This window comes from Emydura macquarii, unplaced genomic scaffold (genome assembly GCF_026122565.2).
Source record: "Emydura macquarii macquarii isolate MOO-44397 ecotype Brisbane River unplaced genomic scaffold, CSIRO-AGI_Emac_v2 contig_1790, whole genome shotgun sequence".
NCBI classification, from domain to species: Eukaryota; Metazoa; Chordata; order Testudines; family Chelidae; genus Emydura; species Emydura macquarii.
Window position 1 is genome coordinate 18,926,758 of NW_027131927.1, and position 26,048 is coordinate 18,952,805.

The 26,048-nt window shown below is 39.7% G+C and overlaps 1 protein-coding gene across 2 annotated transcripts; it reads right to left on the reverse strand.

Annotated features, from left to right (window-relative positions):
* Positions 1-63: 63 nt before the first annotated feature.
* NUP54 (nucleoporin 54) lies at positions 64-25,779 on the reverse strand. 2 transcript variants are annotated; one of them, XM_067557038.1, is made up of 12 exons: positions 25,594-25,779; positions 19,221-19,304; positions 18,947-19,087; positions 15,499-15,725; positions 12,126-12,313; positions 10,418-10,614; positions 6,306-6,360; positions 5,430-5,523; positions 4,009-4,116; positions 2,344-2,463; positions 1,811-1,921; positions 64-773 (listed from the first exon to the last, which is right to left on the reverse strand). In XM_067557038.1, the coding sequence occupies exons 1-12, from the start codon at positions 25,646-25,648 to the stop codon at positions 645-647; spliced, it is 1,509 nt and encodes a 502-aa protein (XP_067413139.1). In that variant the 5' UTR covers positions 25,649-25,779; the 3' UTR covers positions 64-644. The 2 variants fall into 2 exon arrangements, with proteins under 2 accessions (XP_067413139.1, XP_067413138.1); XM_067557037.1 differs by lacking the exon at positions 25,594-25,779 and adding an exon at positions 23,325-23,556.
* Between the last annotated feature and the right edge of the window lie 269 nt (positions 25,780-26,048).

Sequence of the window (26,048 nt, forward strand, 5' to 3'; positions counted from 1 at the left end):
GCTGTATGAGACTTATAAATAGAAGTATGTCTTTAGAAATAAAAAAGCACTAAGAAAAAAGGACAATGTTTAAAGTAGACATTTTATTCTATTTCCTGAATAAGAAAAAGATATAAAAATATAGCCTTGCAGTCCAAAAGTAGTCACATTGCACCCAGGACACTAAATCCACAACTCCCCCAGCAGATAACAGTAGTAAAGAAATTGACATGTTTACAAAGTACAAGTTTGCAACAGCTTAGTTGGTAGCTTTGCAGGCATACATTTGGTGATGTAGATTCCTTTAATGTTTTTACTTGCTGCAAAAAGGAGAACTTGAAAGGAAAGATTCCCTTAGCATTGCATTTAAGAACAATGCTGTTGTAAAAATGTACAATAGTACACAATTTTTATAGTAGACCAGGATCTCAGATTGTTTTCCTTTTATTAAAGCATATACAGCTTTATAAGTTTAAATCTTCCAAAGGTCATCAAGTTTGAAAGAGGCTGTGCTAGTCCAAAATACCAATGTCCAATACCACATTTCTTTCTAAACTCTATGCTAAGATGCATTTTTTTCAACCTGGTCTATTTCAACCTTTGAAAGAGAACTCAAAACAAAACTGCATTTATTTGATACACCACTAACAATGAGTTCTGACAAGTCAACTGAAGACACCTCCTCTAATAGGGATGCTCTCATTCAATCCATGTTCTATTAGTTTTATATCTTCCAGGTCATCTTTTATGATGCTAATCAAATGACTCAGGCCTTCTTGTTGCTGCTTCAGATGCTAGAATTAAAGAAAGAACTTGAAAAAGCAAACACTTCAGCTGTCACATTTATCACACAAAACTACATCTCAGCCAACTACTTGATGAATAAAAGATTGGAACAGGTTTACCCAATTTAAAATGTCTCTAAAATAAACTTAAATTACTTGTAACAGTTATCAACTTAGGATCTGAAAGCTAAAATACATTGTGTCACGTTTAACACTGCCATGGATGCCTTACAGAAAACAAACTATTTGAGTTCACTTAAGATTAGAGCTGGTTGGAAAATGCCGATTCAATTAAACTTTTGCCAAAACACAGGGAGGTTTCCATTGGAAACCTGCTGGAGTTCCAGGGTTGACTGCTCTGCTACAGATAGGCTTGCTCTGAGCTGCAGCTCCCACACTGTCTGCCCAGGCAGACAGACTTCTGCTAGTGGGGCTCATGCTATCACACTAAAAGACAACAGTGTGGATATTGCAGCACTGCTATAAGCATGGGCTAGCCATGCCAGCTCAGAGCCACACAGCAATTTTTAATGCACCAGCATGAGTCTGACTGCAGTATAGATATACCTTCAGAGTCCATGCAGCAGGGCTGAGAGCTTGGAAGCCCTAAACCTGGGCTCCCAGGGTGCTAGGCTTTGGGCCAGTCCTGTCATACCCAGGAGTCTGAAGCCCTGGGGTTCCCACCCCAAGCACTCCACGTGCAGATCCTGGGAAACTGGTCCTCTGACTTCAGGCTCCCAGCTCTGGTAAAGATTAGTTTTTTTAAGCAAGACAGCAGTCAAGGTGAGAGCATCAAAACCTTGGTAGTTTTCAGGGTAACCTACATTGGCACCACCAGAAAAACAACTTCATTGCATATCAGGATTGCAAAGAACATAGCTCTTATTCTACAGGAAATGCAGCAACAGCATCAAGCAAATAATAAAAGTCCACTTGAGATTCAAGAGGCATGCTGAAACTTTAATTCCAACACCACTGTTTTCTAGCTTGTTACTTATATATAGGCTGTGCACCCTCCACCCTACAGGCTGTTCTGGAATACTTACTTGCTTGATTTCTTGTAAGAGATCTGCATCGATGTAGTACCTCTCTTCAGCTCTAACCGCCCCAAAATGATTTTGCATTCTGATCTGAGACATCAGTTCATTTAGTCGACCCTAAGAATAGATGGGAGTCACATGTATTAGAACAGAAAAGCATGTTCCCCTGACAGCTGTAGTCCTGTTAGAAAAAGATGTACCATCCTTAGAGTTAGGAGCAGTATTTTTGCTCCTTAAGATATTGGCTCAGCTTGCTTTAAAAAAAAAAAAAAAAAAAAGAGTGGGTCATCCCATACAGTACAATTAATAAACTAATACTGTTCATAAAAGTGCTTGCTTCGTAGTCTTTGACCTTGTAAAGGGATTTTCAAATTAGGTTTAGAGATTGCAGTCTGCAAACTCAAATTAACAGGGAAAATGTCAATATTCTTCCTATGAAAGAGCATGAAATACAGCTAGTTTTAACATGGCTTTGGGAATGTTATTTACAACTGTATTGTAAGCCTAGTTTCTGCTGCAAGACCTTCTAACTCACTCACCTTGAACTGAGTAGGTGCATTGAGTTCACACTGAATTGTATCTAACTGTACACGAAGTTGTTCCTCATCAGCCTGAATGGCATAGCCACTTTTCCTTTGGATCTCTTGTTTAATTAACACCTGCAAAAAGGAACCATTGAAGTTATGAGCTTTGGAATGCCTGTCCTACCTACACCCTTGTTTCATGTGTACAAACTCCAAATGTCTCAACAGACTGAAGACTGGTATGTCTAAAGGCTGCCTTGTATGCTACATAATTGTAGCCACGTCACTTCCAGGATATGAGAGAGAAGGTGGGTGAGGTAATATCTTTTAGTGGACCAACAGAAGTCCAACGATATTACATTACGTCTCTTGTATGTCGTCTTGTGTGTCAATTTACATATTACAGTATGAGAAATGGATTTACCATTTCTAGTAAAATACAAAATCAAAGTTCAACCTGTACATTTGTTTCTTGGATTTAACACCACAATCTAGTTCTTCATTGGTGATATTTTAGATACAGGGAAAATGTTTTCCTCCCCATGCCCCCATCTTGCTCTCTCAATCAATCACTTTCCCCACTCAGATTCTGTCTTCTATTCTGCTGCCCCAGAAATACAGTAGAATTTCAGTTATGAACACCTTAGGAATGGAGGTGGTTTGTAACTCTGAACAAAATGTTAGCTTTGTTCTTTCAAAAGTTTACAACTGAACATTGACTTAACAGAGCTTTGAAACTTTACCATGCAGAAGAAAAATGCTGCTTTTAAACCATCTTAATTTAAATGAAATGAGCACAGAAAGTTTCCTAAACTTTCCCTTTTTTTAGTACTTTAATAAATATAGTGTCTGCTGCTGCCTGATTGCATACTTCTGGTTCCAAGTGAAGTGTGTGGTTGATTGGTCAGTTTGCAACTCTGAAGTTCTACTGTACACCCCTTATCCTCATCCCCCAGACACCTTTTCTCACCTGCTTCAAACCCTCCTCCCTTCCAGTCAATCCTCACACTTTCCCCATCTCCTCGACTGTCATCCAGGCTTTTGCCTTGTATTTGTCTTAAACTGTAAGCTCTTTACAGTCCAGGATGTCTATTTGTCAGATAAATCTTAAAGCAAGTTACAGCTATTAAAAAAAAATGTTTAAAAAAAAAAAAATCACTTAGTCCACTCTACTCAAAGTAAGATTAGGGATTTTGGACACGAGGAAGTTTTGAACTGCCAAATAGCTAGCTAGCTAACACGTGAACAAAGAATAATCAATCCAATAAACCAGCAAGCCATCACCACCTTAACCATACTTAAAAAAATGTTAAATATAGTCATTTCAGATTAATTTGTGCTTCTGCCTGCACTGTGTACCTGCCGTTTAATTAAGCCCTTAGGCAAATGAGTTTATAAAGAGTCAAGAATGGGTAGCAGGTGAGGCAGGTACAGGATCTGAAACTACTTAAAATTAGGTTGAAAAAACAATAAAAACCTGACTAATTCCAATGGAACTACTTTTCCAAAAAGTTAGGCAGCTTTTCTGATAAGTCTCTGGTCTTCATGAGTGGGAGACTTGCACACAAACAAAAGGAAGAAACAGGAATTGGAAGTAAACCTGTTAAAGAGAAATTAAGTCTACTCTGCTGCCAATGGAACACATATCAAATCAAATTACTCAATGCACCCAGGTGTTACCTGTAAGGTTCTATGAGAAAGATCCATTAGTTTCCTCTTGTACTGTGCTATTTTTGCCATAGTTGTGGTCTGATTTTTCTGCAACTCACTAATATCTTCTGATATTATCTGAAAGAAAAACATTGCAATGGGAGACCATCCCAAAATTTCATTTTTTTAAAAGATCAGATTTTCCTGCTGGTAAGAAGAATATTACTAGTGCCAGCATTCATTTTTCATGTCAGAATTTCAAAACAATGATCAGTCAAAGGAAAAGGGGCCATATTTGAAAACACCTGCAAGATGACTAATGTGATGTAGTCCATCATGTATGGATGCTATTATACTACCTTGCTTAATAAGTGGGCCTGTTACAGCCAATCATTCTGTTTTCTAGGTCATTCTTAACTGAAAGTGTTAAATATTTATCCTTAGCAGGAGCAACAGGAGAGCAGCTGAGGGAGCCTTATTTTGTTTGGTACCCTTAACCCCTTCCCTGCTCCCCCATCCCATCAAAAAATGAAAGTATCTGTTCTAGTTAGATAGTTACGGCACACCCAGCACCATGGGATCAGTGCCTAACACACACTCCCCGACTGAGGCTGTGTCAGGTTCCAAGGCTGGAATTTTCGAGAGAGACCTAAAAGGAATTAAGCACCCTCCTCCAACCCCAGGGAAAGTCAGGAGGAGCAGCATGCCTGAACTAATAAAAGTGGATTTTAAACTTGGTCTTAGCCAAAAAAATGCTAGTTTTCTCTTTCAAGGGAGCAGGTTAGCAAGAAGATATTCATCCAAAGCAGAGAACAGCTACCTGCTTAGAAGCATGGGAACCATTTCATAAGACCTTCAGCTCTAACATATAGCATAGTGTGAAATGTGATAATCATAGACAAGAGTCCTAACAGCTTCTGTAAGGGTAGTCTTGTACTTCCTGATTCAGCTTCATTCAAGTCACCTACTCAATAAAGACATTATGCTAAATTCATACAGGCTCATGACTGCACAGATATAAGCTTTTATGAGTACTTCTACACTGGAATAAACGACCCGTGGCATAGCTGTGGCTGGCCCAGGTCAGCTGACTCAGCCTCATAGGGCTCAGGCTGGAGTTTGGGCTCTGGGACCCTCCCTTCTTGTGGAGTCCCAGAGTTCAGCCAAACATCTACACACCAGTGTTACAGCTCCACAGCCCATGGCCCCATGAGCTTGAGTCACCTGACCCAGGCCGGCCATGGGTGTTTAACTGCTGTTTAGACATACCTTATGTTTCTCTACTGTCTATGGTGCCAGCAGTTTAGAACTATTGCTAGAGTGTTAATACTTCCCGGACTAGTTCTTAGCAGTCAGGATTTATAAGGCCACAAAAGTCACACTTTTGTAGTGTTAAATCCATTGTCAGCAACTATGTTCAAATTGAAGGGTGTCAAGAAGTTAACACTTACATCTAATCTGGTCTGATGCTGCTTAGTCATCTGGTCTTGGACCTTTAACCTTCTCAACAGCTCTTTGAAACCTACCATTGGCACAGGAATAAGCCTACAGGAACAGAAGTGGTTAGTTATTAAACTCAAGATTTACAACTACATTTAACAACAAAATATTACTGAATTGCAGACCATCTTTGCTCATTAAAAGAATAAAAAGTCACCGTAATTACTGGTGTTAAATTCAGAAGTCCTCACCCTCATACCAACTGAGTAGGAGATTATGTTTATTCAAAGTTGCAAGACTAACAGGACAGGGTTAACCCCAAGAAATATGCTGATTTGAAGTTCAGATACAGTGAGCTAATATAGCTCCAACAATTAACATAATACCCTAGAGCAAAAATTCACAACCTTTTGCCATCTGCAGCCCAAAAATCAGACGATTTCTGATCCCAATCCTGCAGTCCTCTGCTGCCACAAATTTACTTTATATATTAATTTTGGGGAAGCTGCCTAGATTGTACATGTGTCGTGGACTCTACACCATCTGTCTAGACTCTATTATCTCTATGCATTGCTTGGTGGGAACTGATGAGCTCAGAGGGAGGGAGGGAGGGAAGGAAGGAGATGCACAGAGGTTGAGTGAGCTCCTCTTTCTTTCCCCTGGGCCCTAGAAGCAGACTTAGTAAATTGACATTTTTGTAAGGGAGATTTTGTGGCCACCTTCTCATTACCTACCTCATGCTTATAATCACCACATTACACACCTGTACCCCTAAAACATCTCCTAAAGTTACCTGAAAGTTATTTTATAAAGTGTTTGATTTTTAATGCTAAATTCACACAGCATATCCATATCTACAAAAAACAAAACCAAAGAACCAGACTTACTTTTCAGGATCAGGATTATCCACTTTGGCCTGTTCCCAGATAATAGGATCAACACCTACAAGAGAAAATGGATGTTCTTTCAATAAAGTCAGTCTCAATAGTTTTCACATCACATGACTGGTAAGTGATCAGATTTAATAATGTATGTGAAGGAGACACAGTGAAATCAGCTGTGATATGCTGAATTAATAGCATGAAGATTCAGTTTAATAAAGTCTTGGGCCCAGGTTTTGTGGAAATATCAGGGCCAAAGAAGTTTTCAAGCAGCCTCCCTGGTAGAAAGAGATGAAAGGAAAGTGAAAATGATGATTAAAAATTAAGAAGAAAGTATCAGAAAGAAAGGTTCCTTACTGTTGTCAGGAAACCACCACAATCTGGTCCAAAAGGAATACAAACAATAGTACACGCAACTACACGGTGTGTTAAACAATGACAATGTCACATCAAACACAAGATTTTTTTTGGAAACCTCTCTGTTCAGTCAGGATGTCACTTATTTTGCCATCAACTATTTTCAGTATATTACTAAATATATAGCAATTTAATGATGAAATAAACCGTGAAGTTTGTATAAGACAAACTGATGGAAAGACTCCATTCACCCCATCATTGCTATTGAGCTGACAAATGGGAATTCAAAGACAAAGATATAGTGATTTAATATTTTATATTGCTTTCCTAGTTTAAATTAGCTTTCAGAACATCCTTGGGAAGTAGGCAAATATTTTCAGCAATAGGGAAAAAGAACGATTGTCTTAGCCACATAGCAGGATTGCTACTGGAATTCTGAAGTCCTGGTTCACAGCTCTGTGCTATCACCACTGGACTATATTACCAATCAAGGATAATGTGATCAAGTACATACACTGAGTATATTAATTTGCATAAAATGAAGTTAGAAAAACTAAGATAAAAGCATCAAGGCAATAGCCACTCAGGATGCAGAAGACCTACAGAAAAAGTGCTGATTTACATCGATCAATTTCGTAACTGTCAGCCCCAGGTTGAAAGAGCATTTTAAAGAAAGTTAAGTGGGGGTGGGGTGGGGGAAAGCAATTTTAACTGTTTAGAAACCTTAATTATGGCATTCTCTACTAAGTACATGATACAATTTATATCTATGCTGCAATTTATTTCTCCTCAGGCATATTGTCTTACATTTTGTTTTATTCAACTGTGTCTTCTTTGGTATGACCAATGACCCAGATTATGCAGATCCCTGTGTTAACACATCTTTTGTATTTACTGTATTGTTTTGTCTTGTCTGCCAATTTGAATAATATCAAGAGAAAAATAAAGCCTTTTTTCTAGGTGTTAAGGCAACTGTTTCTCTCATACATTGCATTTTCTGGATAATACAATGCTAAACTCTGATTTTTCTGTGCAGAGGTGTGCCAAATTCCTTTTAAAATCCAGATAAATTAGTTCACCATGTCAGAGTTACAGTAAAGTTAATCTGACATGTCCTATGCTCCATATGTACCAGTGGCTCTCAACCTTTCCAGACTATTTTACCAATTCAGGAGTCTGATTTGTCTTGCATACTCCCAAGTTTCACCTGACTTTAAAACTACTTGCTAACAAAATCAGACATAAAAATACCAAAGCGCCACAGCACACTATTACTGAAAATGTGCTTACTTTCTCATTTTTAGCATATAATTATTAAAAAAATCAACTGGAATATAAATATTGTACTTACATTTCAGTGTATAAACAAATCATTGTCTGTATGAAATTTTAATTTGTACTGACTTCACTAGTGTTTGTTATGTATCCGGTTGTAAAATTAGGCAAATATCTGGATGAGCTGATGTACCCCCTGGAACACCTCTGCATACCCCCAATGTACCGCTGATTAAGAACCACTGATTTGCACAATGCTTTTCTTAACTTTAGTTGCCCATAAATGAATTCCATTACCAGAAATATTTAATTGAATATTTATTTATAATAAACTATTATCAACTGTTGAAATTCATACCTATATCTAAAATCTTGTCCAAAACATCCCATTATTTAGAGTGCAACATTTCCTGTCACACTTGTTTTTGCAGCTAGTGCAATACCTATGCACAGAGGGAGTTAAGGATGGGGAAGCTGGAAATGTTCAACCCACACTTTGAAAGTCCAGTTTTTCAGGATGAGTTCAAACCCACCGTGTAACTTGCAGATAGCAATTTTGCTTGTAATTTATTATACATGCACTGTCAGTATAAAGGATGCTTTTGGAGGTCTGACATTTCACATAATACAGAAATGTTACTGTTGTGCATTCACTGATTTCTAAATAGATTTGAATCTTGTTACACTAGTAAAAACCTAATGTAAGGTGGTTGAGTTTTTTGTATTCCAGTAGTGCACAGATGTTCCAATAAATGGCCCCATTGTGCGAGGCTCCTACACAAAAGGTTGTTCATGCCCAAAAGAACTTATGGTCTATACGTAAGATGACAGGCAAACAGATGGGAGAATCACAAGATGCCACTGTCTAGTATTTTGTAGGCATCAGAGCAGAGAATTTTCAAAAGGACAGATTTGAAGAACAACAATGAAGTCTCTTTATGGATGTTTATGGGGAGCCCTTTTATGCATGGGGATGGCAAGGGAGAAAGCATGAAGGTGCTTGCTGGAAAAATTTGACAAGTGGACAGTAAAGACTGGCATCACTGGCAAAGTGGAGGAAGAGTTGACAACTCAATAATGCCTAAGAAATGATAGGTAAAAAAATGGGATCAGAATCTGATTTAGAGTGATTTGTCAACAACACCAGGCCAGATCCTCAGTGAATGTAAATTGGCACATTAAGGGAGCTATGCTAATTTTTAGCAGCGGAGATCTATCACAATACTTATAAAGTGCTTTAAATACCTTCAGAGTGTTGCAGACGAATATTCAGAACAGCAAACAATTTGCTAAAACTTCATTAACTGCACAAATCAATAAAGAAGCAATTCTAAAAAACAAAGACTGTATTCCAGACTACAGATGATAGTAGTTTAAATGGACACTGCCAACATAAAAAACAATTGTCAGATTTCTGTGCAAACTATTTTTTTAAGTTAACAGTTACACCTGAAGTCCCTGTATCTGAAAAAGACAAAAGTTGTTACTTTGTAAAGTGGACAGCACTTTGTCCCCATATAATCGGTTTCCCCTTTTTTGTGAGAGTCTTTCACATAGCAAATGGGGAGAGAAAAATAATTTTAAAATGTCAAAATATGATTGTAGGAAGCAAATAAGACTATTTTGAATTCATTTTTTGAAATGGGATGAGATTTCAAATTGAAGTTTATTTTAATTTTGCTACGAAAGAGAGCCTGATTCCCAGCTATGGAATGAAAGATTAAAATAGACTTCAATCTTTAATGATGTTAATTTGGCCTTTAAAAACATAAAAAACCCATCCAGAATATGGGCAAGTTATCCCTTTAACACAACTTATCAAAGAGCCAAAAACAGACTTGGTGTTTTTGAATATGGACAGCGGGCAAAAAAGTTGTTCCAATTGTACACTTATCTCTAAGTATGAGAAGATCCTACAAACTATTCTCTTTAGGCCACAGACTGGCAAACAGAAGCCAAGTATCTATGATATTGCAAGTGAACAAATGAGGAACCAGAAAGGTCACCACACTCATCCAAAGGGATATAACTAACATCTAGGCACATGTACTGATGTGTATTAGCTGAGTCACTCAGAGAAAGTTGGGAGGAGTAAGAGTACAGGACCCTGCTGTGTCTATTTTACCTGCAATCATCATCATCCTGGCATATCACTTTTGCTGGACTCAGTGAAGCAGTTAATAAGATGAACTGAACTAGTTTAAGACTCTTACAGAGTTTGATTTACAATATTGTCTAACCCTGTACTAATTAATTAGATATTTGCGTAACTTAGTACCATCAACTGAACAAAATAAAATTACACTTTGTTGGAAGGGTTAGAAATATTTGGAAATGACATGTTAATATGTAATGTCAATTTAAAACCTCCTTTGATTAAAAGTGTCACTTTTTCCAGTGACAATCTCCCAGACATCTGGAGGATGTAGACGGGTCTGTTTACCAACTAATTTAGCACTCCAGTGCTTCAGACCGATAGTACATACCAGCAGGAGGATTCTGTAGAAGCTGTTTGATTTGTGCTGGAGAAAGTTCTGTTCTGGCCATGGAAAGAGTAACTCCAAGCTGCTGCAGTGATGTTTTTATGTTAACTTGTTCAAAATGAGCATACAGGGTTGTTGCTGGAACTCTCCTTGAAGTCCCATTTGGTGACCGCTCAACAACATAAATGACAACTTCAGTCCTGAACACACAAATGCAACAAAAAAAAATTATAGGAATATCAGTACCCCTAAATCAGCTAATGGTTTACAGAAATAACAACTGAAATGCATTTATAAGCCTGGAGCCAATGGACAAACAGAAGAGAACAGCATCATTATTTTTAATCAATACCTTGCAGAAAACATTTACTGGTGACTAACATAGTAAACAAAAAAAGTGAGCATCACATTCAGAATTACAACACAAATATTAATTAAACGTTCAGAAGTCTTAAATACTGGTTTAGTAAAACAACAACTGAACCACAAAATTACATAGCTTTAAAAATATCTAGTTATATGTTATCAGTGTGTATTAGAAGTCATTAGCTGTTCACATTTTGGTAACAGCAAAGGAAAATGAAGACAATAGATATCACACACATATCTTCTTAAATTACATGAGCCTAGCCCAGGAGCAGCCCTAGATTTTTGCTATCCACCCAGGATAGAGGCATGCCCCTCCACAGTGACCAAGCAAAAGAAAAGCACAGCCAGCCAGCCAGAGCGTGTGTGCGCGCGTCAGGGAAGGGGAGGAGGTCGTAAGAGTGAGTACAAAAGGTGCCCAATCAGAGCAGGAAAGAAGAAAAGCCAACCAGCACAGTGCTGTGGTCGTACCACATGGAAGTTGGTGCCCAGGGTGAATACCCTGCTCGGCCATCCCTAGAACCTGCCCTGATCCAACTTATATTCTATCATTGGAGAAAAGAACTGGAAACCGGAGTACTACGTTTCTTGTCTTTTCATACATCAAGTCAACCTATATGTCAGGGTAAACTGGAGTCTCTGCTCTAAGTTTAGTAAGCGTGTGGTTGGCAACAGCCAGAGGTACCTACTGTCATGGGGATATTAGAAATATCTAAGGTAGACAGGTGTAAAGAACAGCATCCTGGCACCACACATTCAGAAGTAGCCAATGACACTAAAACTTAATTCCAAAGCAAATATTTCTGGGCTAAAATGCTAAAATGACCCTGTCTGCATTAGTCCAAAAAACTATCTACTTTAAGTATCTTACTGGTAAGGAATGCCCTCCAATTTCTAAAATATTTAGTACATTTATCCCAGTTGTTGTAACCATTATGCACATCCCTGATTTTTCCTGTGCCACTGCTAACCAGAGGAAGCACAAGATAAATCTATTCCCAGAACTTCACTGGCCTCATTGGTGATGCAAATGCCAAATAAACCAAGGAAATGACATTTGGTTTATTGATCCATCAGAAACAGTGGAAAGAAATTAAAGGAAAAAGAGAGAGAATAGGCCAAAACCTGTAGGCAAAGAAATGGGTACTGTAGAGTAAAACAGATACTCTATTGGGAATATATGAAAACTTTAAACTTATATTTGAGTATCCCTATAAGATTCTTAAAGGAGTTTCATCAGAAGCTTTACTGAAGCAGATTGATTTTAAGAAAGCCAACACTTTATACACACACAGAAAATCAGACAGAGAAGGGGAAAAAACTGCACAGTAAGATATTAACATACTGGTCATCTGGCATTGTTTTAACACCTTCCACATTGACAGTAAGGGTCTGGTTTCCTCCCAAAATTTTGTGCAGTGATTCTACTAGCTGCTGCTGCTGATTTCGAATGTCTGCTTCTTTTCTATTGAAGACTAAGACCACCAGGCCATCTTCATCCTTGTTGTTGGGCATGCAACTGTAGCCCACAGCCTGTGGAAAAAACCAAATTGGTTATTTTAAAGGTTAAACTGAAAGTGGGACACACCAAGAGGTAGGTGTAGGAGAGGTTAACACTCACAGAACTTATAAACTATCAGACTGCACTATTTAAGGCATGTTTCCAACTAATTAAAAATACAACCATGGCATATGAATAATTTCAAAAGTATTAAATGCATTCCTCTTTCTAAAACTACGTTTATGGTGCCATCAGTAGAATAGCTTTTGAAACGGTTTAAGTTTTTAAAGGGCAATTTTTCAGAAGTGTGCATTCTCTGCCTTTGAAAAAGTTTGGAGTGTTGGGAAGATTCTAATTTGGATAATGGGAATCTTGTTTATGTTTTAGGACTGAGAACTGAATTAAACAACAGAATTTTGTATATTTTCTAAAATGCAAATGTAAACATAGGAAAGAGGATTTTGACTTGTTAGTTTTTCAAAAGCTTGGTATTAAAACCTCCCATAATATAGAAATAAGGAAAAAGAAAAAGAATCATAGAAATGTAGAGCTGGAAGGGACCTTCAGAGGTCATCTAGTCCATCCCCTGTGCTGATGCAGGACCAAGTATACCCAAACCTTTTAGTCCCGTGACAATGTGCTGCATCTGGGTCCTTAGGCAGTGGCTCCCTTCTGCAGACAGCGGGAGAGGAGCGGCGGGCCACTTTTGGCCCCCAGGCCACAGGTTGGGAACCACTGACTTAGACAATTCCTGACCGCTATTTGTCTAACCTGTTTTTAAAAACCTCCAATGATGGGGATCCCACAACCTCCTTTGGAAGCCTATTCCAATGCTCAACTCTCCTTATAGTTAGAAAGCTTTTCCTAATTTCGAACCTAAATCTGCCTTGCTGCAGATTAAACCCATTATTTTTTGTCCTACCTTCAGTGGACATGGAGAGCAATTGATCACCGTCCTCTTTGTAACAGCCCTTAACATATCTGAAAACTTATCAGGTCACCCTCAGTCTTCTTTTCAAAAGACTAAACATGTGCAAACTTTTTTTTTTGTTTTTAAAACCTTTCCACATAGGTCAAGTCTTCTAAATTGTTTTCAGTTTTGTTGCTCTCTTCTGGACTCTCCAGTTTATCCACACCTTCTTAAATGTGGTGTCCAGAACTGGACACAGAACTCTAGCTGAGCCCTCATGAATGCTGAGTAGAGTGGGACAATTACCTCCCATGTCTTATATATGGCACACTTATTAATATACCACAGAATAATAGCAGTCTTTTTCACAACTACATCATTTCCAACTTCTGGGGATTTCTGGAATCTCCACCTTATGCAGTATTGACCTGAAGTAGGAAGATACTGGGGAGTACAATTCAAAGTGTACATACTGAGTGCTTCTATAGGTGTAAGGCTTAAGTGAGATATACCTTGATCTTCAAGATTGTTTTAACATTTGAGAGCTCCAATACATACAAGACAGTTACTTTTCCCTCTCAGTGTACAGTGATAAGGTTTTTAATGCCTGTATTTAAAAAAAAAAATCCTACCTTTTCTATTTTCTTTAAAAAACCCTCTTTATTCTTTTTGTGATAAACTTGCAGTAAGATTAAGTATTACACTCTGAGTGATGCAACTCAATATTCCAATACAAAGGAACTTTCTGTTGTTCATACTATAACAACAGTAATTCTCAAAGACTGCAGGGTAGTTTGAAAAGTCATGAACTAGTGAGTATTATCTAACCTGCTTTAAAGCAACTTTTTCATGCACTGAGGTGTTAGTTATAGTGTTTTAAGGTTCAAATACATTACTACTTAGCACACTTAGGCAAGTCACTGAAATCTTGATTCCTTGATACAATATAGCAAAGAGAGTGAAGTTTATGGAGGGGATACAAATGGATCTTTGACATATGATGCATCATTGCATATACAACAATGTCGTCAGTGTACACCCTACATTCTTAGAAGAGACCGTCATAAATGAGATTCAGCAAAAGTTCCCTCAAGGCCATTTCACTTTGGGTACAAAAAGTACATCAGTCTGAATCAGCCAAGGGTAATATTCCAGGCCCTAGGAAAAATAAGATTAAATACATGGCACAAAAATGCACTTCCCAGAATTAATGGAAAACTAATTTTATGAGATCTGAGAAAGATGAAGTGTATGTGTGATTTGCAGAAAGCATAAGTAGCTCTCTGTTAAGAGCAGTCCTCTTATAAGTGGGTGTAAGACTTTTAGAATTGGTATCTACATGAAAGTGATCACTCAGATGTGTCAAGTTGTCCACAAGAAGCTCCTATTACTAGACTATACCATAAAATGTTTTATGAAGATAGCCAAATACCTGCCATCTTGTTTTATACCCCTCTACACATTTACTATACATAAGTTCAGTTTTAGAGCTTTCATAATATTCTGCGACTTGTAAGTCAAAACTAGTCTTAACATTCAGAGTAAAAACTGCATCTCTTGGAGAAGTGTCTCAGAAATGTGTACAGAAAGTTAGGCTTATTACTGTCCTTGATATGGATCCACTGACTAGTCTGTAGCTGAGCTAAAGAAAGCATCATCAGATGTGTGGAACCCTGTACTCTTTGCTGACACAGCAGAAGTGGAAACTGGACAACTGATGATATCACACAAGGAATAAAAACGGCTTAAAGACTCCTGCAGATAAAGGCAGGAGAGTTCAAGTCCAAATAAGCTGGCCTGATTCTAGCTGATGCAAAAGAGAATATGGGTTACCAAAATGGCATGTATGTCAAATTTAGAAAACATGCTCCTGTTGTTGAGGTTGATGAAAAGAACAACACTGAGTTTGCTATTCTGGATCTCAAAAAAAAGATTATCTCTATCTTTTAAAGTTTAAAAATTATTTGAAAGCCAATTTCAAATGTTACTATGTAAGTGATTAGGAATCAAAAGACATGCATTTCTAATGGATTAGTACTCTTCTTGGATGGTTAGTGACCTTAATTCTCCTAATACTATCCTAAAATACTCTGTCTTAATACTTCAGTAGTGCCTAGATTTGCAACAAACACCCACTTAGAACTTTATCCCATGCATATTAGAATGGGACACGCTACTTTGAAGAACATAATATGTTACATACTTACAATTAGCAATAAACTCCCATGATGCATTTAGGTTAAAACAGACAACTAGTTATTCTGAGATCATTTGCATTCAGATAGATAAATATCAGAAATATCATACCTTAAATCTGCAAAATGGGTTTTCCTGCGTGAACTCCACTGGAGCAATGTTGCTGTTAAAGTATCCTTTGCCTGTCCCCCAGAAGGCTTGCAGCTGGTTCCACTTTGCCAAAATAGCATCTCGCTCATCTCCCAGGAGTGTGGGAGCAGAAAGAGCACTGGCTGTATTTATCAGCTGGTTGGAATGGATAGGTGTCTGAGTGGACTGACCGAACAAGCCACCTAATGCTAATTCAGATATAGAAAAAACAGTTTGAGGAATAAAGAAAGATTAACTGATTAATTAATGCACACCATATTAGAGATTCTTGTGCATTTGGGGGAACAACAAGAATTCTGTGGGGTAAATAAAGCACCAAGTTTGATTTTTTTAATGACTTTACACCCCCACCTCTTAAAAGTGATGTTGGAACTGTGACATTCAATTACACAGAGACACACCTTTAAAAAGAAGTGTCTATAGTTACTCACTTGAGGGATGCGATTGGACAAACATTCTTGGACGCTTTAAAATCTGAAAGGTATATCTGTTATTGTGAACACAGTAAAGCGGTCAGCAGAGCTTAGATCTATTCAGATCCTGACTTTTCTTTAAACTAAATCTGTCATCAATTCCTTCCTTTCTCATGATACTGTCACTGCCACCATCAACATTGTAAAGATTCTTGGTGCCAATGCCAAACCAAAAGAAGGGACCAATGCTATACATGGAGATCCCAAGGTGAAGCACAAATATTTCTGAGGGCTCCTATAATGGGGCTGTGGAAGTATGCATGCTATAATTAAGATGCTAAAAAGTCTCCTGAATTGACTTGGATCACCAATGTGCTGGATTCCTTTTCATGTTCCACTATCCAGAATCTGTTGGATTATCCTGGACTTCTTGGAGAACAAAAAGATAAAGAGAACTGACTTTTATAAACCTTTGAAGCTGAGGACAAAAAGGAGCACTGCCTGAACTTGAAACAGTCAGCTGATGGTGTTCTAAACTGATCCCTCCTTTTCAGGAAAGGAAAGAAGATGGGGTGTGATTGCTTTAGGAGGCAGGGGAGGAAAAGAATTCATAGTTTATAAAGTACCCAGTGTAAGCTGTGGGTCTAGTCCCCTATACTGCCCCTCTCCTCTTTGTAAATAGTTAAAGTGACCTCATAGAATAAAAGACCGTAGAGAATCTACCCTGCTGACAGGAACCTGTCAATCAAGGTAGCCAAGGTCAATAGCTTAAGTTAATTAGCATAATATACCCGGAAGGGATTTGCATGTATATAGTTATGAGCCAATCAGAAGAGACCTCACTCTCTAAAGTGTCGTGTGCAACATCTAGCGTGTCGTGCTCAGAAGTTGAGTGCCATGTGCAAACAGCAGGTAGCGGTGGGAAAACCCAGATACCTGATTGGTCCTTAGGGACGCCAGAAAATCTATATAAGATCTAAACAACTGACAGTTGGGGCTGTCTGACCGTACAGTGTATGCGCGTGGAAGGGTGGAGAACGAATTGATTGTAGGAAGGGTAGGCTCGGCGTGGACGAGGACGAGACGCAGATGGAAACGAGGACGAGAAGCAGACAAGATCAAGGACGAGAAGTAGACAACGGCGCCAGGAGGCGAAGAAAGATAGTGAGGACTGTGTAACATCAAAAGACACTTGGGAGCCCTGGGGACATATATTTGGGACCTTGGGTTAATCCCTGATTGATTTGTGATCCTGTTCAATCCCCATAATAAATTGTTTGTTTTGTTTTCGAAGAACATCGTGTTTGAATATTTTTCCAATTACCCGAAATGGACACCATATTGCATGGTGAGAGAGGTACCTGCCTCTAGACTGGGAGTTTCCCTTTTTAGAGTTAACACCAGAAGTCACTATAAAAAGTGAGCTATGTTCAGAGGAAATGTTGCTCCAAGCATCCATGAACTGTAAGGAAGTCTCTTTGCTATGGGCCAATCCTTTAGGGAACGGCATAGCAATGTCTCTTAAAAGAGATTTGTTCTCTTCCAAATGAGGTATGAAAGGCCAAACTCCATTGGAATTTCATTTACATGTCCTGTAGATAAAGAGGAGCTGAAATTTCTGTTTGATCTATAGAGACCCTTGGATAAGACATGTTCTCTCTCACACTCACTTTCCTTGCTAAGATATGGAACTCACAGGCTGATCTAGACTATTCCCTCTTGGAAAGGAAGGGAAATATAAAACTACCATAACAGAAAAAGTAAGGGTGGCTAAATTGCCAATAGAAAAACAAAAGCCTTCCTGAGGCATGTTGTGAAGGCACCTGGGTGCTATACTGCAAAAGGAAAACACTCTCCAGGATGCTAGAGAATCCTTACTCCTCCATCTGTCCCATGAGATCCCTTGTTGTAGGCAGACAATAAACAGCACCAACCAGGTAAGTGGCAGACAATTCAAAAGATAAGTGCTCCATCTCTGTTTTTGGTCCAAGGTGATGGACACTTTACTGGGTGCATCTTGAAACTATTGGGAGTGTGCCAAAATTTTTCCTTGTCATGGAGCAACCTGTAGCAATTTGGGCAAGAGGCACTTAATGTGGGAGCTTGCCAAATGGTGAATTTTTAAGCATTCACATTAAAATGTCAAGGCTATTTGGTCTTTTTCTCCCCCAACAGAACGCCCTCCACACTAGTAAGATTTGGGGCCTGAAGTGAATTTAGTGCTGAGACTGAGATTCAGTTGCCTCATCCCCCTCTTCAGGCTCTGATGCTCTGTATAAAAGGCTTGGACTATGAAGGGTGCAGCACTGTTCACTGCAATAAACGCCTTGTGATCCACTGCCTCCATTTCTGCTAAGGGAAATGGAATCTACTCATGATGAGAGCTTCTAACTTGATGGGGGCAGTAGGGCTCTAGAAAAGCCTAGGCAACTAGGCAACCCTAATCGGAGGAGGATAGTCACTTTTGCCATTGAAGCTGTGGGAGTAATTCCTGGCTTCCTTTAGTCTACATAACGTTGTGTAGCATTCTGGTGCATGTCAAGCAAACTAGGCCCCACCTAGCATGTTGGAGGGCTACTTACCAGCTACATATTGCCTTGGGAATTCTCAGACTCCCTTCCTGATGGTCACTGGGTGACCAACTGCATCTCTAAAAGTTATTTTTCTTGTCTAAAGCAGAATATTTGGCATGCGATGGGCTGAGTGAAGCAGAGCAAGAGGACAACAGATTAAATGAGGACTTTCTACCTCTGGCACTAAAATCTTTGCTGTGGTCTACTATTCCCAGGCAGAGATCTGTAAACCCTTAACTGATGGTTCTGGGGGCACAAAAAAGCAGCTTTATACAATATATTAGGTTGCTAGAAATTTCTATTATTTGCCCATTACTCACAAGTAAACTCATGCTAATATTTTGATTACTCAGGAGTGATGAGCAAGAGATGTTTTGCTTACTAACATGAGCTTCTAAAAGAAATAAAAGTCTTTGTACTTACTGGGCTGCTGCTGCTGGGTACTGAATCCTCCAAAGCCTAATCCTGTTCCCAACCCAGTACCTAGGCCAGTACCAGTTCCTGCTGCTGTGCCAAAGCCAGTACCAAATCCAAAACCTTTGTTTTGGGTAGCGCCAAACAGCCCTTAGAGGAGGGGAGAAAAATCAAAGAGATAAACAGAAGATTTACATATGAACTGCAAAAATAGATAAAACTTTAAGACTGAGGCTAAGTTTAATTCTAAATAAAATATGCACTCAGAATGATGGTATCTCACCAGTGGTGCCTGTGTTGGTAGGAGCAGAAAAGCTAAATGCTGATCCAGGAGCAGTGGTCGTTGTCCCAAATCCTCCAAATGCACCTAGTAAATAAATGGTACAAATGAAGAAGGCGGCTCTGCCACAAGGTTCAATCTCTTGTAGACCATGATAAACTGCACACTCCAACACAATGAGTTTTATGAAGGGAGATGCTGACAGATGAATGGGTTGCAGCACAAGCAAGTTTTTTTGATCATGGTTATCTACTTATTGTCAAAGTAAATAGGGGAGAAAGTGGGAACAAGAAAGCAATACATATTTATCTTGTGACAAGTGACCTAGGGATATGAAAAACTTAGGCTTTAATTAACAAAAATAAGTTCCTCACCCACCAAGAAAGTTGCTCAGTCCCGGATGTGCTTTCCCTATTTACAGAAGATAATAGCTAGTACTAATATTTGTCATATTAATTCTTTAGAATAACTGAATTTTTGTGGGATGGGATGGCTAGTTTTTTAATATAAAAGAGCATTTAATTAAAAAACAAACGATAAAAGCTACAGACATTTAGGTAAAGCTAAGCATCTTGCATACAATGGTTGCATATAAGCAAGAATACAAAGGCAGTAAAGATGGCCTGAAACTCTGGAATAATTGTTGTATGAATTTTTTTTTTTTTTTTGGTGGAGTTTTTTTTAAAAAAACCCAAACACCCAGGTGGCAAAGCCGGAGTCTCCCATGTCAGCAAAAGGAAGACATTTTATATCCCAATCCTGAAAGAAGATCTATGGGTGTTGACTTCTGTGGAACTCTACTGACTTCCACGTGGCTCCGAGGAATGGGTCTCCCTGTGTGGACCAGTTTACAGAATCAGGGCCATAGTGTGGCACACAGGTTGTTAGGAGGATGGATTTGTCTGAATAGTTTACAATGCAAAGGGAAGTGCTCAGTTCTTGAGAGGAACAGTCATAGGGGCATACAATAGAACCTTTTTAACATATACACATAAGATATCGACATCTCAGTTAAGCAGCATGGTCTCGGTAAATTGATAGCATCCAATTTTACAATACCATCTCTTCAAATCTCTAACTCCAACTGTGCCATCCCACTGCCTGGCCAAGATGGCAGAAGAAGAAGATAGTAATTTAAGAGACTTGACTGGATAAAATTGAGTTATTGTCAATAAGATGAAGGGCTGGCAGGATTTCATATATGCAATGGGTGCCTTTATCCATGATATTTATACCAGGCACATAGAAAAAAAAATCTGTACCTTGAACCATTACTATTTTAACCACCTAAACATAAACCCACAATCTTTTATCAACAACAAAGAGTGGTCCTCTTCCACCTCTGAAATATTTGGAAATTGAAAACTTTCCTTCCGGATGCGGGCTTCACAGTGGTAATCCATGCCTTTGTGACTCCCCATGTTACATGACTATAATGCACTCTTTTTGGGATGCTCCTTGGTCTGTATCTGTAAGAGTTGACAACACCTGCACCCTACAGGATTCATTGGCTGTATGAAGTCCAGCAAGCATGCTTTGAGGTTTTACTTTTGTTAGCTAAAAATTTAAGTCAGCCGTTCCCAAACTGGGGTCCATGAAGAACTGGCTAGTCATATGGTGCTGGATCCCCTCTATTTCCTGCTGCTTCTACAGGTATTGAGATTCTTAATGACAAAAGTCTATAAAAGCAGCTGGATATATGAAGAAACCAGACTGGAGGCCTCTACTGGGGCCACTGATACACAGGAGAAAAACCGGGAGCAGCTGTCCAGGGACTTGGAGTCACCAAGAATCACATCCTGGTAGCAAGGTAGAATGTCTAGAAGAGCACAGGGAAAAGAGGACTAGATGACTGAGCAGCATATCCAGGGAAGAAAGAAGCATGTGTAGAGGAATGACGAGCACAAGAAGAGAGATTAACTTTTCAATTGTAGCTGACAGAGTGATATATGATCATAGATGGAAGAGGAGATGGTGGTCTGCAAGATACTCTTAAGATGTCCAAGTGTAATAATTTGAACAATATAGTCCCTCAGGCAGACTGGCCCTATCAGCTGCTTTCCCAGCACAGCACTGCAGCTGTACCTACTGATGACCCCATGGTAAAATCTCAAGAGATAGGAGGAAGAGGAGGCCTTGTGACTTAAATACAAGCTCCCCTTTTTATATACCAAAATCCCTCATGGCTCTCATTCCACAGAAGGCTGAGTAAGTTGCTTTCTTAGTGTTTGGATGAGGAAGAGAAGTGGAGGGGGAAGGTCAGTTTGTTAATGTTGTTCAGATTCTTCATACTTGCTTGAGTATTACTGAAATTCTTTGGCTTTACTTTTGGCCAGAGCTCAGATGCCTCCAGGTTAGTCCGCCTTTATAATTAAAGTGTATAGTTTGGTGCTGAACATGAGTGGACAGTGTTTATTTCTAGTGCAATATTGTAGTGCAGATAAGTATTATGGACACATTTTTCCTCAACAAAATTTCCTTTTAAATACATAATTCAGACGGATGTATAATAATTGACTGCCACTCAGTTACCAGTCAACCCAACTGGGTAAAAACAAATGATATCTAGAGGAGCCTTGCACTACACTATATATATATAGTTATTGGTAATGGACATGGCAGTATATCAAAATACAGTTTACATTTGAATCTAAACATTCATGTTTTAGTTATAAACCTACTAGATTTACCATCCCTGTGCAGGCAGAATGAAACTTAAACCAGACTTAATTTTCAACCAGACTTTATTTTCACTCATTCAAAACATCAACTTTATGCAACTGGATGAAAAAAAGGTTTCCGGTGATAAATCCAGGGCTTCAAACACACTGTATAATGACAAACTGTATGGGAAGCAAAATCAGATCATGGGCTTTTTATTATTTTGTACTTTGGCCAACTTGATATCTTTGCTTGAATACTGTCTGACTATAGTATTAAACTGTTAATAAAATAAAACATGTATCTTAAGTTTGATTTTAATTTAGCCCAGGTTCATTAGAAGGCAACTCATTAAAGTTCGTATCAGAGTAAAATCATTCAGTTAAATAAGATTTACATTAATCATCAAGTGCATGAAAGTTACATGGGTGCTGTAGTACAAAAAATGATGGAGACTGTGGAATGGATATAATTCCTATACGAGCAGCTGCAAGAACAAGATCTCAGTGGTAACTCTACATAAATGGAAATGTATGAAATATTATACTGCCATACAGAGCATAAATATTTTCCAGTAAAAAGTTAAGACTAAATTTAAAATAAATCAGAGTGATTACTCAGAATTGACTTGAAATATTATACTGCCATACAGAGCATAAATATTTTCCAGTAAAAAGTTAAGACTAAATTTAAAATAAATCAGAGTGATTACTCAGAATTGACTAATTTACACTGGATTGCTGATTCCCTTCACAACAAATAACCAGTGTACACATTAGGAAGAACAAAAAAGCTAGAGTATCTTTTAAAGATAACCTTGCATCTTTGCACTGTTTCAACAGATTAACTTGAACAGAGACAAAAAGTGACGGCTATTGATTTTGTGCTGATCGTATAAAATTTGTTTCTCCACAGAAACTAGTTAAGTGTGGTGCGTTCATGATAACCAACTGAAGTCAAATGAAGAGACATAGGAAAGGTGAAAAACATGATTACAGTAGTCCAAGAATCTAAACTAAGGAAATGCAACTTTACAGATTTGCTCTGTAATTATTTGGTATTAATATCTGAACAAAAAATTGAGATTACAGTTTACCAGTCATCACTCTGGCCATTTATTAAACAATCAAGACTTAGATTTAGACTGGTAATGACTGGAAGGACACCATGGTTTATTTTGGTATTTTTTTAGAGAAAATGTGAGTTTGACAAAGTTTTCTTTCAACTGCGATTTCTCCAGATTTACATACAAAACCCAGAAGTTAGCTGAAGTATTTTAAAGCCATATTTAGAGATTTTCTACAAGTTATTAAAAGCTTTGTTCCCTAATTTGAGCTATACAGAAAATATTGAAGTAGTTTTTATACTTAGATACCAGAGTTCTGAAAAGAATTCTTGGACCCCTGCTATCAACATTCATTACAAACAAGTGTGTGTGTTATCTACCTGCACTTGCCAGACTGTTACCAAAATTGAATGGCGGCGCTGAGGCAGCAGAAACACCGAAATTCCCAATATTAAAATTCACTGCAGGATTGGCAGTTAATCCGAAACCCCCAAAATTAAACCCACTGGCAGTGGAGTTTGCAGTTTCAAGCCCACCAAATCCTAACAAGTGGGAAGCAGAAAGAGAGCAGGTAGCATTAGTTTGAAGCAAAAAATCTATTTTGTTTTCCATAGCCAGGGAAAGAAAAACAGAAATAGTTAAAGAAATAAAAAGCATAGAGGAGTGAGAAGTTATTCCATTTCAAATGAGATTCATTTGTTCAATACAAGTAGAGTAGTCCAGAGCTTTCTGTTATTTAACCTATGCTGTTAACAGATCAAATGTAAAGTAAGAATAATAGAGTAAACATACAACCTTTCCCCCCACTTATACCTGATCTACACAGGGAAGTTATAGTCGTATAATCATGTCGGGGTGTGATTTTTTACTGCTACAGTTATACTAATACAACCCCTAGCATGGATGCAGTTATATCAATATAAGAGGTGACATACTGGTCTAGTTATTCCCTCTCGCATATAGAAAAGGCTATACATATAAAAAGCACATGTACACTAATATAAGAGTCCCTAACAGAGTTCCCTACACTGGGGAGTTGTAGTATTTTAATTCTACTAGTGCAACCAATAAAGCTAAAGCAGTGCAACTTTCCACAGGTATGTCTTCACTGCAGAGTTTACTCAGGTGATCGGTACTTTGAAATGAGTGGCACACCTCAAAGCCATACTCAAATGTGTTCATAGTGTGTTCACTGGTGCTATATTTACTTGTGCAAGGCACTAGGACTTTTGGGATTATATCCCATCGTTCTTACAATGCAATAAGATGAATCACTCTAGGATTACTTCCTAGTGAACTATGGGAGAACCTGTCTGTCTCGGTGCACACAGGAAGACTTTTGGGAAGGCACTGGAGAATTATCAGCACCTGAGTGTTTTAGCATGTGTCCATACTGCAAAATGGGTTGGTTACCAGCCTGAGTGTAAGGAGCACTCAGGCTTTAGCCTGCACCCTAGGCCAGCTAGCTAGCCTTGGTGTAAACACCACCATAGTCCAGTGAGAGGTTTTTGTGCATGGATGAGAACTAGGTGAGAGGCACCACTAAAGTAAGAGCCAGAGTTATCTCTGCAGTGAAGATAAACCCCATGGAAGACAAAGCATTAAAGGTTTAAGTGCTCTGAAGGGGCTGGAAATGACTTTAGCACAACTTTGGTGCCTAGTTCACAAATACCGCTATGCCTGGACAAGACACAAAGACATTTACAAACTTAAAGAGAACATTCCCCTCCTCTAATTTAAAGTAAGATGGATCCTTTCCTCCTCCCCACACCCTGGAAAATGTCTCACAAATGATAAGCTATATAGTGACCTCTTTTTTTTTTTTTTTTTAAAAAGAAAGACAAAACTACTGTGCTTGAACATGAAGATTTTTGTGAAGATGATCACAACTGACTAATCAGTGCCAACCTGAACACATTATGTACAGCCTCCTCTCAGCTAACCATGATTAAAGTTTTCATAATCAGGTTAAAGCACATGAACATTTTCGATTTAACGCAGAGGTAACAGACGTCACAGACGATGCCATCATGCGACACCACTTGCAGAAAATGCTTGCAAGAACCCGGCGGGAACGCCACACAAATTCACCGTGCCCCCTCCCCTCTCCAGTCTGATGTCCACCTTATAACGCTTTAAGGGAGGGAGCTACATTTCCTGCAAAGAAACCGAGCAGGGCCGCGGGACGGTGAGCGTCCGACTCCCGTCCCAGCCCCAGCCGCATCACCATCCCGCGGGCGCGAGCTCCCAGCGGCGGTTGCTCAGCCGAACGGCTGCCTCGACGCTCTCGGTTTAGTTTCATTGCAACGGGGCTCAGGGCGAGAGCGAGGCCGACTCGGAGCCAGGGCGCCCGGCGCGTCCCCAGGAACGGCCGGGATGTCACCGTCACCACAGGCGAGCGGGCGCGGGGAAGGCCCGGGCTCCGGACCCGCTGCCTCCAGTCCTGCTTCCAGCAGCGACGCCCGGGTCCGCCCCTTCCCTCAGATGCGTCCCGGCTCCGGGGAGACACCCCCCACCCCTGCTCCGCTTGCGAGTCAGAGCGCCACGGGGGAGGCACGCAACCGCCCGCCCCGCCGCTGCGCGGACACACCCGCCTCCCCCGCTCCCTAGCAGTCGGTCTCCAGCCGCGCCCGGCTGTCCCGCACTTACCGGCCGGGTTAGTGGCGGCGGCGGCGCCGGCGGCTGCCCCGAAGTTGAAAGCCATGAGGTGGCGGGACTGGCGGAGTGCATTCGCCGCCGGGTCCGACTGGAAACGGTCACCCCCGGGGAACGGTTCCGGGGAAGGGTCCCCCCCACTCCCGGAAGCATTAATTGCCCGAGCAACTAGCGCCTAAACTCGGCGGGCGGGGGCGGGGTGAGGTGAGAGTAGCGCTGCATGGTGACGTAATACAATGCTGTGTTTCGTCACCAGAACGCGCGGCCAACCCCTGCCTCCAAAACACCCGGGGGCGGGTATCAGGTGGCACCGCGTCGGCTCTTAGAGGTGACGTATGGGTGTCGCGTTGCGCGACCCTCGGAGGCAGCTGGAAACCTGGGATTGAGGGGGCGGGGAGAGACTCGAGAGCTGTGGAAGGAATAAACCAATCAGGCTAATGGGGGGCGGG